This window comes from Entelurus aequoreus, linkage group LG10, assembly GCF_033978785.1.
Source record: "Entelurus aequoreus isolate RoL-2023_Sb linkage group LG10, RoL_Eaeq_v1.1, whole genome shotgun sequence".
NCBI lineage: Eukaryota > Metazoa > Chordata > Actinopteri > Syngnathiformes > Syngnathidae > Entelurus > Entelurus aequoreus.
In genome coordinates, this window is record NC_084740.1 from 60,265,166 (window position 1) to 60,280,794 (window position 15,629).

General features: G+C 39.8%; 1 protein-coding gene across 1 annotated transcript; it reads left to right on the forward strand.

Annotated features, from left to right (window-relative positions):
• Nucleotides 1-14,107, forward strand: lactb (lactamase, beta). Its single transcript, XM_062061308.1, has 6 exons — nucleotides 1-506; nucleotides 2,962-3,028; nucleotides 6,761-6,951; nucleotides 7,041-7,338; nucleotides 10,086-10,251; nucleotides 12,465-14,107. The coding sequence occupies exons 1-6, from the start codon at nucleotides 159-161 to the stop codon at nucleotides 12,985-12,987; spliced, it is 1,593 nt and encodes a 530-aa protein (XP_061917292.1). The 5' UTR covers nucleotides 1-158; the 3' UTR covers nucleotides 12,988-14,107.
• The last annotated feature ends 1,522 nt before the right edge of the window (nucleotides 14,108-15,629 follow it).

A 15,629-nucleotide genomic window follows, 5' to 3' on the forward strand; every position in this document is an offset into this window, starting at 1 on the left:
GAAGATGTCTATGGAGACTGTCATGTAATTATAAAATGAAACTGAAGATGGCAGTAATGCCACACAGATGGATGCCAGTTGCTGTAAACTTGATAAGAAGAAGAAGAAACCAAGCAAGCGGGGTGTTTTTAACCAAACAAAGGAGTGTTTAAAAAAAAATGTTACGTTTGTTGTTTTCACATGTTTTCTGTGGCAAATATACGACACATTCTACGTTGCCGAGGTCTTTATGGAGGTCGCTAACGAGGCAATCAGACACCACATTGAGTGTTTTTAACCAATGGCGGCGCCAATCTCATGCTGGCAAGTCCAGCACTATCTTTTCCAAACACCGACCAAAGTCTCCCGTGGTGTGGATATGCGGGGTCGGCGCGGGTCTGGCCCTGGTTTTAGGACTCACTCGCCGAGCGGGGACGGACGACACTTCGTGTGATGATAACAAGACGAGTGGCCATCGATACGACGCTGCCGTCGCAGCGAGCCGCGTGTTGTTGCAGCTGGCACGGGTAAGGTAGTTGTTGTTGTTGCAGCTGACACGGGTAAGGTAGTTGTTGTTGTTGCAGCTGACATGGGTAAGGTAGTTGTTGCAGCTGACACGGGTAAGGTAGTTGTTGCAGCTGACACGGGTAAGGTAGTTGTTGTTGCAGCTGACACGGGTAAGGTGGTTGTTGTTGCAGCTGACACGGGTAAGGTAGTTGTTGTTGTTACAGCTGACACGGGTAAGGTAGTTGTTGTTGCAGCTGACACGGGTAAGGTAGTTGTTGTTGCAGCTGATCCGGGTAAGGTAGTTGTTGTTGTTGCAGCTGACACGGGTAAGGTAGTTGTTGTTGTTGCAGCTGATACGGGTAAGGTAGTTGTTGTTTTTGCAGCTGACACGGGTAAGGTAGTTGTTGTTGCAGCTGATACGGGTAAGGTAGTTGTTGTTGCAGCTGACACGGGTAAGGTGGTTGTTGTTGCAGCTGACACGGGTAAGGTAGTTGTTGCAGTTGACACGGGTAAGGTAGTTGTTGCAGTTGACACGGGTAAGGTAGTTGTTGCAGCTGATACGGGTAAGGTAGTTGTTGCAGCTGACACGGGTAAGGTAGTTGTTGTTGCAGCTGATACGGGTAAGGTAGTTGTTGTTGCAGCTGACACGGGTAAGGTAGTTGTTGTTGCAGCTGACACGGGTAAGGTGGTTGTTGTTGCAGCTGACACGGGTAAGGTAGTTGTTGTTGTTGCAGCTGACACGGATAAGGTAGTTGTTGTTGCAGCTGACACGGGTAAGGTGGTTGTTGTTGCAGCTGACACGGGTAAGGTAGTTGTTGTTGTTGCAGCTGACACGGGTAAGGTAGTTGTTGTTGCAGCTGACACGGGTAAGGTAGTTGTTGTTGCAGCTGACACGGGTAAGGTAGTTGTTGTTGTTGCAGCTGACACGGGTAAGGTAGTTGTTGTTGCAGCTGACACGGGTAAGGTAGTTGTTGTTGTTGCAGCTGACACGGGTAAGGTAGTTGTTGTTGCAGCTGACACGGGTAAGGTAGTTGTTGTTGTTGCAGCTGACACGGGTAAGGTAGTTGTTGTTGCAGCTGACACGGGTAAGGTAGTTGTTGTTGCAGCTGACACGGGTAAGGTAGTTGTTGTTGTTGCAGCTGACACGGGTAAGGTAGTTGTTGTTGCAGCTGACACGGGTAAGGTAGTTGTTGTTGTTGCAGCTGACACGGTAAGGTAGTTGTTGTTGCAGCTGACACGGGTAAGGTAGTTGTTGTTGTTGCAGCTGACACGGGTAAAGTAGTTGTTGTTGCAGCTGACACGGGTAAGGTAGTTGTTGTTGTTGCAGCTGATACGGGTAAGGTAGTTGTTGTTGCAGCTGACACAGGTAAGGTAGTTGTTGTTGCAGCTGACACGGGTAAGGTAGTTGTTGTTGTTGCAGCTGACACGGGTAAGGTAGTTGTTGCAGTTGACACGGGTAAGGTAGTTGTTGCAGTTGACACGGGTAAGGTAGTTGTTGTTGCAGCTGATACGGGTAAGGTAGTTGTTGTTGCAGCTGACACGGGTAAGGTAGTTGTTGTTGCAGCTGACACGGGTAAGGTGGTTGTTGTTGCAGCTGACACTGGTAAGGTAGTTGTTGTTGTTGCAGCTGACACGGATAAGGTAGTTGTTGTTGCAGCTGACACGGGTAAGGTAGTTGTTGTTGCAGCTGACACGGGTAAGGTAGTTGTTGTTGTTGCAGCTGCCACGGGTAAGGTAGTTGTTGTTGCAGCTGACACGGGTAAGGTAGTTGTTGTTGTTGCAGCTGACACGGGTAAGGTAGTTGTTGTTGCAGCTGATACGGGTAAGGTAGTTGTTGTTGCAGCTGACACGGGTAAGGTAGTTGTTGTTGCAGCTGACACGGGTAAGGTGGTTGTTGTTGCAGCTGACACGGGTAAGGTAGTTGTTGTTGTTGCAGCTGACACGGATAAGGTAGTTGTTGTTGCAGCTGACACGGGTAAGGTAGTTGTTGTTGCAGCTGACACGGCTAAGGTAGTTGTTGTTGTTGCAGCTGACACGGGTAAGGTAGTTGTTGTTGCAGCTGACACGGGTAAGGTAGTTGTTGTTGTTGCAGCTGACACGGGTAATGTAGTTGTTGTTGCAGCTGATACGGGTAAGGTAGTTGTTGTTGTTGCAGCTGACACGGGTAAGGTAGTTGTTGTTGTTGCAGCTGATACGGGTAAGGTAGTTGTTGTTGCAGCTGACACAGGTAAGGTAGTTGTTGTTGCAGCTGACACGGGTAAGGTAGTTGTTGTTGTTGCAGCTGACACGGGTAAGGTAGTTGTTGTTGTTGCAGCTGACACGGGTAAGGTAGTTGTTGTTGTTGCAGCTGACACGGGTAAGGTAGTTGTTGTTGCAGCTGACACGGGTAAGGTAGTTGTTGTTGTTGCAGCTGACACGTTGCAGGGCATGAACATGGTCCAGTGTGCTTCAGCTGTGTGTTTTGTTTCTTGTCAGGCTGAAGTCGGAGCTCCTGGTCTGGTGGTGGGGGTCTCCGTGGATGGGGTTCATGTCTGGTCTGAAGGTGATTTTATAGCTTGTTTCCCCCACTTTGTCTGGTTGGATTTAAAGTTCCAGGCACTCCATTTTTATCAGTTATGCTCATTAAACGAGTAGAGTCTAAATCAGGGGTGTCAAACTCATTTGAACTCAGGGGCCGCATGGAGGAAAATCTATTCCAAAGTGGGCCGTAATGGTCAAATCATGGCATGATAACTTGAAAATAAAGACAGCTCCAGGTTGTTTTCTTTGTTTTACTTTGGCCAAAAGTAGAACAAGCTAGGGCTGGGCGATATGGCCTTTTAGTAATATCTGGATAATTTTTGGCCATGTCACGATACACCATATACTGTATATCTGGATTAGGGATGTCCGATAATATCAGCCTGCCGATTTTATCGGCCGATAAATGCGTTAAAATGTAATATCGGAAATTATCGGTTTAGTTTTTTTTATTATCGGTTTTGTTTAGTTTTTTTTATTTTGTTTTTTTAATTAAATCCACATAAAAAACACAAGATACACTTACAATTAGTGCACCAAGCCACAAAACCTCCCTCCCCCATTCACACTCATTCACACAAAAGGGTTGTTTCTTTCTGTTATCAATATTCTGCTTCCTACATTATATATCAATATATATCAATACAGTCTGCAAGGGATACAGTCCGTAAGCACACATGATTGTGCGTGCTGCTGCTCCACTAATAATACTAACCTTTAACAGTTAATTTTACTCATTTTCATTCATTACTAGTTTTATGTAACTGTTTTTATATTGTTTTACTTTCTTTTTTTATTCAAGAAAATGTTTTTAATTTATTTATCTTATTTTATTTGATTAATTTTTAAAAATGGGGCCTTATCTTCACCATACCTGGTTGTCCAAATTAGGCATAATAATGTGTTAATTCCACGACTGTATATATCGGTTGATATCGGTAATCAAAGAGTTGGACAATATCGGCAAAAAGTCATTATCGGACATCCCTAATCTGGATATTTTGCCTTAGCCTTGAATGAACACTTGCTGCATATAATCACAGCAGTATTCTATGTGTCTACATTAAAACATTCTTCTTCATACTGCATTAATATATGCTACTTTTAAACTTTCATGCAGCGTCTGTACACATAGACGTGGTGCGTCTGTACACATAGACGTGGTGCGTCTGTACACATAGACGTGGTGCAAATAGAGCAGTGGTGGCTGAGGGCCGCTTGTAACAGTGAATAATGTATGAATTTGCCTCTGGATTTCATTATTAAATATGTAAATTGTTTTAAGTAGACTGTCCACTTTACAGTAAAAACTTAGCATTTACAAAATGTTAATGGAAAATAGTAGGGATGTCCGATAATGGCTTTTTGCCGATATTCCGATATTGTCCAACTCTTTAATTACAGATACCGATATCAACTGATACCGATATATACAGTCGTGGAATTAACACATTATTATGCCTAATTTGGACAACCTGGTATGGTGAAGATAAGGTCCTTTTTTTAAAAATTAATAAAATAAAATAAGATGAATACATTAAAAACATTTTCTTGAATAAAAAAATAAAGTAAAACAATATAAAAACAGTTACATAAAACTAGTAATGAATGAAAATGAGTAAAATTAACTGTTAAAGGTTAGTATTATTAGTGGAGCAGCAGCACGCACAATCATGTGTGCTTACGGACTGTATCCCTTGCAGACTGTATTGATATATATTGATATATAATGTAGGAAGCAGAATATTGATAGGGGGAGGGAGGTTTTTTGGGTTGGTGCACTAATTGTAAGTGTATCTTGTGTTTTTTATGTTGATTTAAAAAAAACAACAATACCGATAATAATAAAAAACGGTACAGATATTACATTTTAAAGTATTTATCGGACATCTCTATAAAATAGTTTATTTTTTATTTTTTACATTTCACGGTAAATATAAAAACTGTAACACTGTTTTGTTTTTTACAGAAAAAAGCTGGCAGCTTAATTGCCAGAATGTTTGTGTTAAATTGACATTGGTTTTTACAACATTATATTGTTCATGGAAAAACAGTACAAGTTTTTTTTTTTTATTCTGGCAACTTAGCTGCCAGTTTTTCTACCGTAAAAACAAATGTATTGTTTTTTCCATTTACAGTAATACACAGTTGAAAACAAGTTTTTACAGTAAAAATATGGCAGCTCAGTCAACAGAATTTTAACGCAAATCTTTTTCTTTTTTTTTCAATTTACAGTACTATCAGTGTTTCCCACACATTCATTTATTTGTGGCGGCCCGCCATGAAAGAATTACGTCCGCCACAAATGAAATAAAAATGTATTTATTTTTAATTTTTTTTAAATTTTTTGTCCTGTCCAGCTTCTCAGGCAAATCATACAGTTGATGTAGATGCCCATATAGGCTGTTCACATTTACTTTACAAAAGAGAAGTGTAGGATACTTCTCTTGTTGCCGTATTTATATTTGACCACTACTGTTTTCTGTTTATTTGTTACTGACTGTGGCAGGACACCTCTGCCTCTGTTTCACTTTATGTTGCTGGTAAATAATATGGTTGTAGTAGTAGGCTAAAGTTACATTATTTAGTATGCACTAATTAAAGGGGCAGAGCTTTAAGAGACATTTTAGCTTTTATATTTTATAAGATATATTTTTTGTATGAACCACAATTAATAAATATAGTTCAGTGAATAACTTATTGTTCAAATCTGTATATAAATATGTACATAAAGTGTTGTAATTATATTGTAAAATGGATGGATGGATGGACGTTTAAAACAAAACTGTTATTATTAGTTAGTAAGTATACATTTTTTGAGCCTTTTTAGAGAAAATCATATCATTGTAGTAAATTATGCAAATTACTCGATGATGTCATGGTGACCACGCCCATAGCCACGCCCCCACCGCCACAGGTATCTTGGCAGTTTATGGGAAACACTGAATATGCTGTAAAGCAGTGGTCCCCAACCTTTTTGTAGCTGCGGACCGGTCAACGCTTGACAATTTGTCCCACGGACCGTTTGGGAGGGGGGGGGGTATTTAAAAAAAAAAAAAATTTTTTTTTTTTTTTTTTTTTTTTTACATAAATAAATAAAATCATGTGTGCTTACGGACTGTATCCCTGCAGACTGTATTGATATATATTGATATAAATGTATATATAGTGTTTTTTATGTTGATTTCATTAAAGAAAAAAAATAATAATAATAATTTTTTTTTTTAATTCTTGTGCGGCCCGGTACCAGTCGGTCCGCGGCCCGGTACCGGTCCGCGGTGGTTGGGGACCACTGCTGTAAAGAACACCGTAAAATGTATTGTAATTTTTAATAATTTGATGGGTAGTTTGCTGTAAAATCATAAGTCACGCAGATATTTAAATATATTTTTTTATTTGGACAAAAAATGTTTGGAAAGTATGATAATATGCTTTAATATTTGATGCAATATTGTATAAAAGGTATGCAATTTCAAGCAGTACATATATTTTTTCTGTCGAAATGAAAGCAATCCATTACATTTAGTGAGAAAATATGAAGTACTTTATTGCCACATATCATTTCCAGGTGTTTGCAGGCCAGATAAAATGATGTGGCGGGCCAGATCTGGCCCCCGGGCCTTGAGTTTGACACCCGTGAAATAGAGGGTTCGTAAATGGAGGTTCCACTGTATTGGATTTGCAACGATCACTACTTTGACCATGAGTTATCCACAATGTTTCATGACACACTCAAACGGTTGATATATTCCAGGGATCGGGTATGCTGATTTGGAGAACCAGGTGCAATGCGGACCTAAGACTAAGATGCGGATCGCCAGCATCAGTAAGTCGCTGACATCTGCAGCAGCTGCTCGCCTGTGTGACGAAGAGAAACTAGATCTGGATGCTCCAGTCCAGAAATACTTACCAGAGTTTCCTGAGAAAGAGTTTGATGGACAGAATGTAAGTTACCCAAACTCACTCCAATTAAAATGTTCCGGTCTTCAACAATCCAACATGTAAGCATCATGTCCTTTTCCCATCCCTCTTAGTTCACAGTAACCCCTCGCATGATTCTCTCCCACCTAAGTGGAATACGGCACTATGAGAAGGATGCCAACAAAGTGAGGGAGGACAAGGAGAAAGCCAAGCGGCTTTTAAAGCCCAAAAAAGAAGACGAGGGCTCGGGTGAAAGCAAAAGTGATCCCTCAAAAGAGCAGAGTCCCCAATCCAAAGAGGCGCAGAAGAAAAAAGAGTTTGATCATGAAGAATATTACCTGATGGACAATTTTGAAAATGTCACCCAATCACTGACGCTCTTTAAGGACGACCCGCTCATATTTAAACCAGGTAAAACCTATTCAGTCTGTATTTACTGGAACTTGACTGCGTTTCAACACTTTTACAAGAGGAATGTTCACTTTCAGTTTATGTGGAGCATGCATACTGTACATAATGCATCACATATTTCCACTTATTTCATTACAGAAGGTCCGAAAGGGAGTAGGAAGAAGCAGAGTTTAGGGATGTCCGGTAATGGCTTTTTGCCGATATCCGATATTCCGATATTGTCCAACTCTTTAATTACCGATACCGATATCAACCGATACCGATATCAACCGATATATACAGTCGTGGAATTAACACATTATTATGTCTAATTTGGACAACCAGGTATGGTGAAGATGAGGTACTTTAAAAAAATAAATAAATAAATAAAATAAGATAAATAAATTAAAAACATTTTCTTGAATAAAAAAGAAAGTAAAACAATATAAAAACAGTTACATAGAAACTAGTAATTAATGAAAATGAGTAACATTAACTGCTAAAGGTTAGTACTATTAGTGGAGCAGCAGCACGCACAATCACGTGTGCTTACGGACTGTATCCCTTGCAGACTGTATTGATATATATTGATATATAATGTAGGAACCAGAATATTAATAACAGAAAGAAACAACCCTTTTGTGTGAATGAGGAGGGAGGTTTTTTGGGTTGGTGCATTAATTGTAAGTGTATCTTGTGTTTTTTATGTTGATTTAATTAAAAAAAAAAAAAAAAAAAAAACGATACCGATAATAAAAAAAAAAACGATGCCGATAATTTCCGATATTACATTTTAACGCATTTATCGTCCGATAATATCGGACATCCCTAGCAGAGTTTATATAATCCTACCCCTTTTCATACCATAGCAATGTTATTCCATTCCCTTGTTGTCTGTAACAGAACAGTGAATATATAAATAATACACCACAGTAAGTAAACACATATGAAATACATAAATAATCTTTATCTCAAAATAAAAAAAAATGTGTTCAAGATGTTGATCATAATTCTTGTTGTGTGTACTTTGTGAACACTTGTAGTTTGAACAGTCTCTTAAAGTGAATCCTATTAGTACATTGTTTGATTTCTTTGCTTAATCCATTCCATCATTTAATTCCACATACTGATATGCTAAAGCAGGGGTCACCAACGCGGTGCCCGCGGGCACCAGGTAGCCCGTAAGGACCAGATGAGTAGCCCGCTGGCTTGTTCTAAAAATAGCTCAAATAGCAGCACTTACCAGTGAGCTGCCTCTATTTTTTAAATATTATTTGTTTACTAGCAAGCTGGTCTCGCTTTGCCCGACATTTTTAATTCTAAGAGAGACAAAACTCAAATAGAATTTGAAAATCCAAGAAAATATTTTAAAGACTTGGTCTTCACTTGTTTAAATAAATTCATTAATTTTTTTACTTTGCTTCTTATACCATTCAGAAAGACAATTTTAGAGAAAAAATACAACCTTAAAAATGATTTTAGGATTTTTAAACACATATACCTTTTTACCTTTTAAATTCCTTCCTCTTCTTTCCTGACAATTTAAATCAATGTTCAAGTAAATTAGTTTTTTTTATTGTAAAGAATAATAAATACATTTTAATTGAATTCTTCATTTTAGCTTCTGTTTTTTCAACGAATAATATTTGTGAAATATTTCTTCAAGCTTATTATGATTAAAATTCAAAAAAATTATTCTGGCAAATCTAGAAAATCTGTAGAATCAAATTTGAATCTTATTTCAAAGTCTTTTGAATTTCTTTTAAAATTTTTGTTCTGGAAAATCTAGAAGAAATAATGATTTGTTTTTGTTAGAAATATAGCTTGGTCCAATTTGTTATATATTCTAACAAAGTGTAGATTGGATTTTAACCTATTTAAAACATGTCATCAAAATTCTAAAATTAATCTTAATCAGGAAAAATTACTAATGATGTTCCATAAATTATTTTTTAAATTTTTTCAAAAAGATTCAAATTAGCTAGTTTTTCTCTTCTTTTTTTCGGTTGAATTTTGAATTTTAAAGAGTCGAAATTGAAGATAAACTATGTTTCAAAATGGAATTGTCATTTTTATCGTGTTTTCTCCTCTTTTAAACCGTTCAATTAAGTGTAAATATCATTAATTATTAATAATAACATAGAGTTAAAGGTAAATTGGGCAAATTGGCTATTTCTGGCAATTTATTTAAGTGTGTATCAAACTGGTAGCCCTTCGCATTAATCAGTACCCAAGAAGTAGCTCTTGCTTTCAAAAAGGTTGGTGACCCCTGTGCTAAAGGTTTTAAGTGTTGTACGTGCATACAAATGTATTGAATTACATTTTTCCTCTAAGGTTATATTTCTCCTCTTTAGTTGAGAAGAATTGTTGTACATTCTTGGCTAGCAGGTTATAGTTTACTTTGTACATCATTTGACATGTTTGCAAATGCACCAAATCATTGAATTTCAATATTTGTGATACAATAAATAAAGTGTTTGTATGTTCTCTATATCCAACATTATGTATTATTATAATTGATCTTTTTTGTAACACAGTTAATGAATGAAGCTCACATAATAACTCAAATATGTAACACTAGTGAGAAGTAGAGAATATGAAGTCATTTTTGGTCTCGAACATGTTTTATTTATTCATTATTGACATGTTTCTTGCTACTTTATGTTGTATATTTTTTACATGAGATTTCCAGTTCATTTTATCATCGATTATTACACCCAAAAATGTGTTTTCTTTGAACCTTTCAATGTCGCTTCCTCTTCCTGCAGGCACAACTTTCCTGTACTCCACCCACGCCTACACCCTCCTGAGCGCTGTCATGGAGCAGGCTGCTGACCAGTGCTTCCTGGATGTCATGATGAACCTGTTTCATGAACTTGGAATGCTGGATACCGTGCCAGACCAGAATGAACCTATCATTTACCATCGCTCCAGGTAATCTCATTCCATGGAATTAGGTGTCTTTTCACTTACTGTAAACAGGGTTTTTCCTGGCTCAAATTGAGGCAGAGGTGGTACAATCCTGACCATGCGGCAGAATTTGAACGCAAAAAAATGGTAGGTTTTTATTTTTTCAATTTACAGTAATATGTTGTAAAGAACACCGTAAAATGTATTGTCATTTTTATTAATTTTATGGGTAGTTTGCTGTAAAATCAGATATTTAAGTTAAGTTAAAGAACCTATGATTGCAATAATAATAATAGATTTTATTTGTAGAAAAGCACTTTACATTGAGCAAACAACCTCAAAGGGATACACTGTATTAAAAAAAAAAAAAAAAGATAATAATAAAAATAAAAACTAGAACCAGCACACATAAATCTAAAACAAGGCTTTTTTAAAAAGAAGGGTCTTTAAAGGCCTACTGAAAGCCACTACTAGCGACCACGCAGTCTGATAGTTTATATATCAATGATGAAATCTTAACATTGCAACACATGCCAATACGGCCGGGTTAACTTATAAAGTGACATTTTAAATTTCCCGCTAAACTTCCGGTTGAAAACGTCTTTGGATGATGACATACGCGCGTGACGTAGCCAGTGAAACGCAAGTATCGGTACCCCATTGAATCCAATACAAAATAGCTCTGTTTTCATCTCATAATTCCACAGTATTCTGGACATCTGTGTTGGTGAATCTTTTTGCAATTTGTTTAATGAACAATGAAGACTGCAAAGAAGAAAGTTGTAGGTAGGATCGGTGTATTAGCGGCGGACTACAGCAACACAACCAGGAAGACTTTGACTCGGATAGCAGACGCGCTAGCCGACGCTAGCCGACGCTAGCCGCCGACCGCACGGATGATCGTGGTGAAGTCCTTCGTCCTTCCGTCGATCGCTGGAATGCAGGTGAGCACGGGTGTTGATGAGCAGATGAGGGCTGGCTGGCGTAGGTGGAGAGCTAATGTTTTTATCATAGCTCTGTGAGGTCCCGCTGCTAAGTTAGCTTCAATGGTGTCGTTAGCAACAGCATTTTTAAGCTTCGCCAAGCTGGAAAGCATTAACCGTGTATTTACATGTCCATGGTTTAATAGTATTGTTGATCTTCTGTCTATCCTTCCAGTCAGGGGTTTATTTCTTTTGTTTCTATCTGCATTTGAGCCCGATGCTATCACGTTAGCTCCGTAGCTAAAGAGCTTCGTCGATGTATTTTCGTGGAGATAAAAGTCACTGTGAATGTCCATTTCGCGTTCTCGACTCTCATTTTCAAGAGGATATAGTATCCGAGGTGGTTTAAAATACAAATCCGTGATCCACAATAGAAAAAGGAGAGAGTGTGGAATCCAATGAGCCAGCTTGTACCTAAGTTACAGTCAGAGCGAAAAAAGATATGTCTTGCACTGCATTCTAGTCCTTCACTCTAACGTTCCTCATCCACGAATCTTTCATCCTCACTCAAATTAATGGGGTAATCGTCGCTTTCTCGGTTCGAATTGCTCTAGCTGCATTGAAAACAATAGGAAAATATGAGGAGGCTATCAACTGACTACGTCACGCTACTTCCGGTAGGGGAAAGGCTTTTTTTTATCAGATACCAAAAGTTGCAATCTTTATCGTCGTTGCTCTCAACTAAATTCTTTAAGCAAAAATATGGCAATAGCGCAAAATGATCAAGTATGACACATAGAATGGATCTGCTATCCCCGTTTAAATAAAAAAATGTCATTTCAGTAGGCCTTTAAGCCTTTTTTAAAAGCATCCGCAGTCTGCGGTGCCCTCAGGTGGTCAGGGAGAGCGTTCCACAGACTGGGAGCGGCGGAGCAGAAAGCCCGGTCTCCCATAGTCCGTAGCTTTGTCCTCCGTATGGCAGAAATCCACTTGTAACGGCGGTCCACTTTATGCACCAAGTAACGGGGTAAAAACACGATTCGATATCTGTTTCTTCTTCGGTAGTTTCTTCAGGTCTTTCCGGCGCACTGCTGTCGATATAGCGCCTCTGTGGTGGCGCAGCGCTGCAACTGCAGTTAAAATACGTAGCTGCCGCAGAGGGACACCAATCGCTCAGTCAACAATTTACTGATATCAATCGCTCTGGCTGGGGGCGGCCCGCACGCAATTTTGAAGGCAGGAAAAACCCTGTGTAGAAGTGAACACACTTCCCCTCCATACGTGCGTTGTTTAAAAAATGATTGTCCCTCACAGATACTATCATCTGAACAAGCGAGGACGGGTAGTGAACTGCCCGTACGTAGACAACTCGTACAAGTGGGCGGGAGGCGGCTTCCTTTCCACTGTGGGCGATATGCTGCGGTTTGGCAACGCTCTTCTTTACAGCTACCAAATTGCCTCCCTCAAGGACGCAAATGGCCTCCTCCTCGGCTTCCTCCAACCCAAGACGGCCGTAGCTCTGTGGACCGCAGCGGACAAGACCGCCGCCACCTGGGACAAGGACGGACGGTACGGCCAAGGCTGGCTGGTCGTGGACAAAGAGCAGAGGTATGGCCATTGCAGGAAGCGCAGGCATTACGTGTCGCACACAGGGGGCGCTGTTGGGGCCAGCAGTGTCCTCCTGGTGTTGCCCAGTGAGGACATGGAGCTGCCACAAGGACAGAAGACCCTCCCACAGGGTGTTGTGGTCACCATTCTCACCAACATGCAGTCTGTGGGACTCAACAGCACCGCCCTGAAGATTGCCCTCAAGTTCGACAAAGCCAGAAGTGTTTAGTTCTTTCCAGAACATTGCAGGTACGATACATATTTTGGAAAATGTGTATTTTTCTATGAAGGTTGGTCAATTGGACACAATTGGCACTAAACTCAGATACCTCACTGATTTTGACACAAGAACGCTTTTACACAAAAGTCATTGTAATAATGAACAAATATTTGTATTGCACAATGAAAGAAAGACATTGCCAAAATAGATTTGTCTCTGCGTCATATTGAATGACGGAACACAATGGAAGCCAAAAATACAAGTGGCTCTGTTAGGTGGAGTTATAATATGATGTCAGTCAGTGTTTTTCAACCACTGTGCCGCGAGATACAGTCTGGTGTGCCGTGGGAGATTATGTAATTTCACCTAATTGGGTTAAAAATATTTTTTGCAAACCACCAGTAATTATAATCCGCAAATGTGCCGTTGTCGAGTGTTTGTGCTGTCTAGAACTCAGCAGAGTAACCGTGTAATACTCTTCCATATCAGTAGGTGGCAGCAGGTAGCTAATTGCTTTGTAGATGTCGGGAACATGGTTTGTCTTGATCACAATATGCGGGAGGCAGCGTGCAGGTAAAAAGGTATCTAATGCTTAAACCAAAAAGAAAAGGCATTGAAGCTTAGAGAAGGCTATGCAAAACTAAACTAAAACTGAACTGGCTGCAAAGTAAACAAAAACAGAATGCTGGACGACAGCAAAGACTTACAGCGTGTGGAGCAGACGGCGTCCGCAAAGTACATCTGTACATGACATGACAGTCAACACCAAAATAGGAGCGCAAGACAAGAACTAAAACACTACAGACAGGAAAACACCAAATAAGTCAGGGCGTGATGTGACAGGTGGTGACAGTGCATCTACTTTGAGACAAGAGCTATAGTGATGCATGGTTGATTATGGTTTGAATTTATATCCAACAATTGCGAGAACGACTTTTTACTGTCAATATCGGCTGCTGAGTTTCATTTATTTATGTTTCCTGCTGGTGGTGTGCCTCGGGATTTTTTCAATGAAAAAAATATGCCTCGGCTCAGAAGAGGTTGAAAAACACTGATATAAGTAACATACATAAATACTTGTGGGAGTTACTGACGACATTAAACCTGAACCCGTGAAAAATGTTCTGCTATCGCATGGTGTGATTTAGTATTATTTTAGGTTATTGACCATTGTCCCACCCTTCGTGGATGGGGGGGGGGGGCACAGGTTCGGTGGGCACGGATGAAGCGTTGGCTGTCCAGGGTCGGGACCCGGGGTGGACCACTCGTCTGTGCATCGGTTGGGGACGTCTCTGCGCTGCTGACCTGTCTCCGCTTGGGATGGTCTCCTGCTGGCCCCACTATGGACTGGACTCTCACTATTATGTTAGATCCACTATGGACTGGACTCTCACACTATTATGTTAGATCCACTATGGACTGGACTCTCACACTATTATGTTAGATCCACTATGGACTGGACTCTCACTATTATGTTAGATCCACTATGGACTGGACTCTCACCATTATGTTAGATCCACTATGGACTGGACTCTCACTATTATGTTGGATCCACTATGGACTGGACTCTCACAATATTGCTAGATCCACTATGGACTGGACTCTCAATATTATGTTAGATCCACTATGGACTGGACTCTCACTATTATGTTAGATCCACTATGGACTGGACTCTCACTATTATGTTAGATCCACTATGGACTATACTCTCACTATTATGTTAGATCCACTATGGACTGGACTCTCACAATATTATGTTAGATCCACTATGGACTGGACTCTCACTATTATGTTAGATCTACTATGGACTGGACTCTCACACTATTATGTTAGATCCACTATGGGCTGGACTCTCACACTATTATGTTAGATCCACTATGGACTGGACTCTCACTATTATGTTAGATCCACTATGGACTGGACTCTCACACTATTATGTTAGATCCACTATGGACTGGACTCTCACACTATTATGTTAAATCCTCTATGGACTGGACTCTCACTATTATGTTAGATCCACTATGGACTGGACTCTCACATTATTATGTTAGATCCACTACGGACTGGACTCCCACTATTATGTTAGATCCACTATGGACTGGACTCTCACTAGTATGTTAGATCCACTACGGACTGGACTCCCACTATTATGTTAGATCCACTATGGACTGGACTCTCACTATTATGTTACATCCACTATGGACTGGACTCTCACTATTATGTTAGATCCACTATGGACTGGACTCTCACACTATTATGTTAGATCCACTATGGACTGGACTCTCACTATTATGTTATATCCACTATGGACTGGACTCTCACCATTATGTTAGATCCACTATGGACTAGACTCTCACTATTATGTTATATCCACTATGGACTGGACTCTCACAATATTGCTAGATCCACTATGGACTGGACTCTCACTATTATGTTAGATCCACTATGGACTGGACTCTCACAATATTGCTAGATCCACTATGGACTGGACTCTCAATATTATGTTAGATCCACTATGGACTGGACTCTCACTATTATGTTAGATCCACTATGGACTATACTCTCACTATTATGTTAGATCCACTATGGACTGGACTCTCACACTATTATGTTAAATCCTCTATGGACTGGACTCTCACTATTATGTTAGA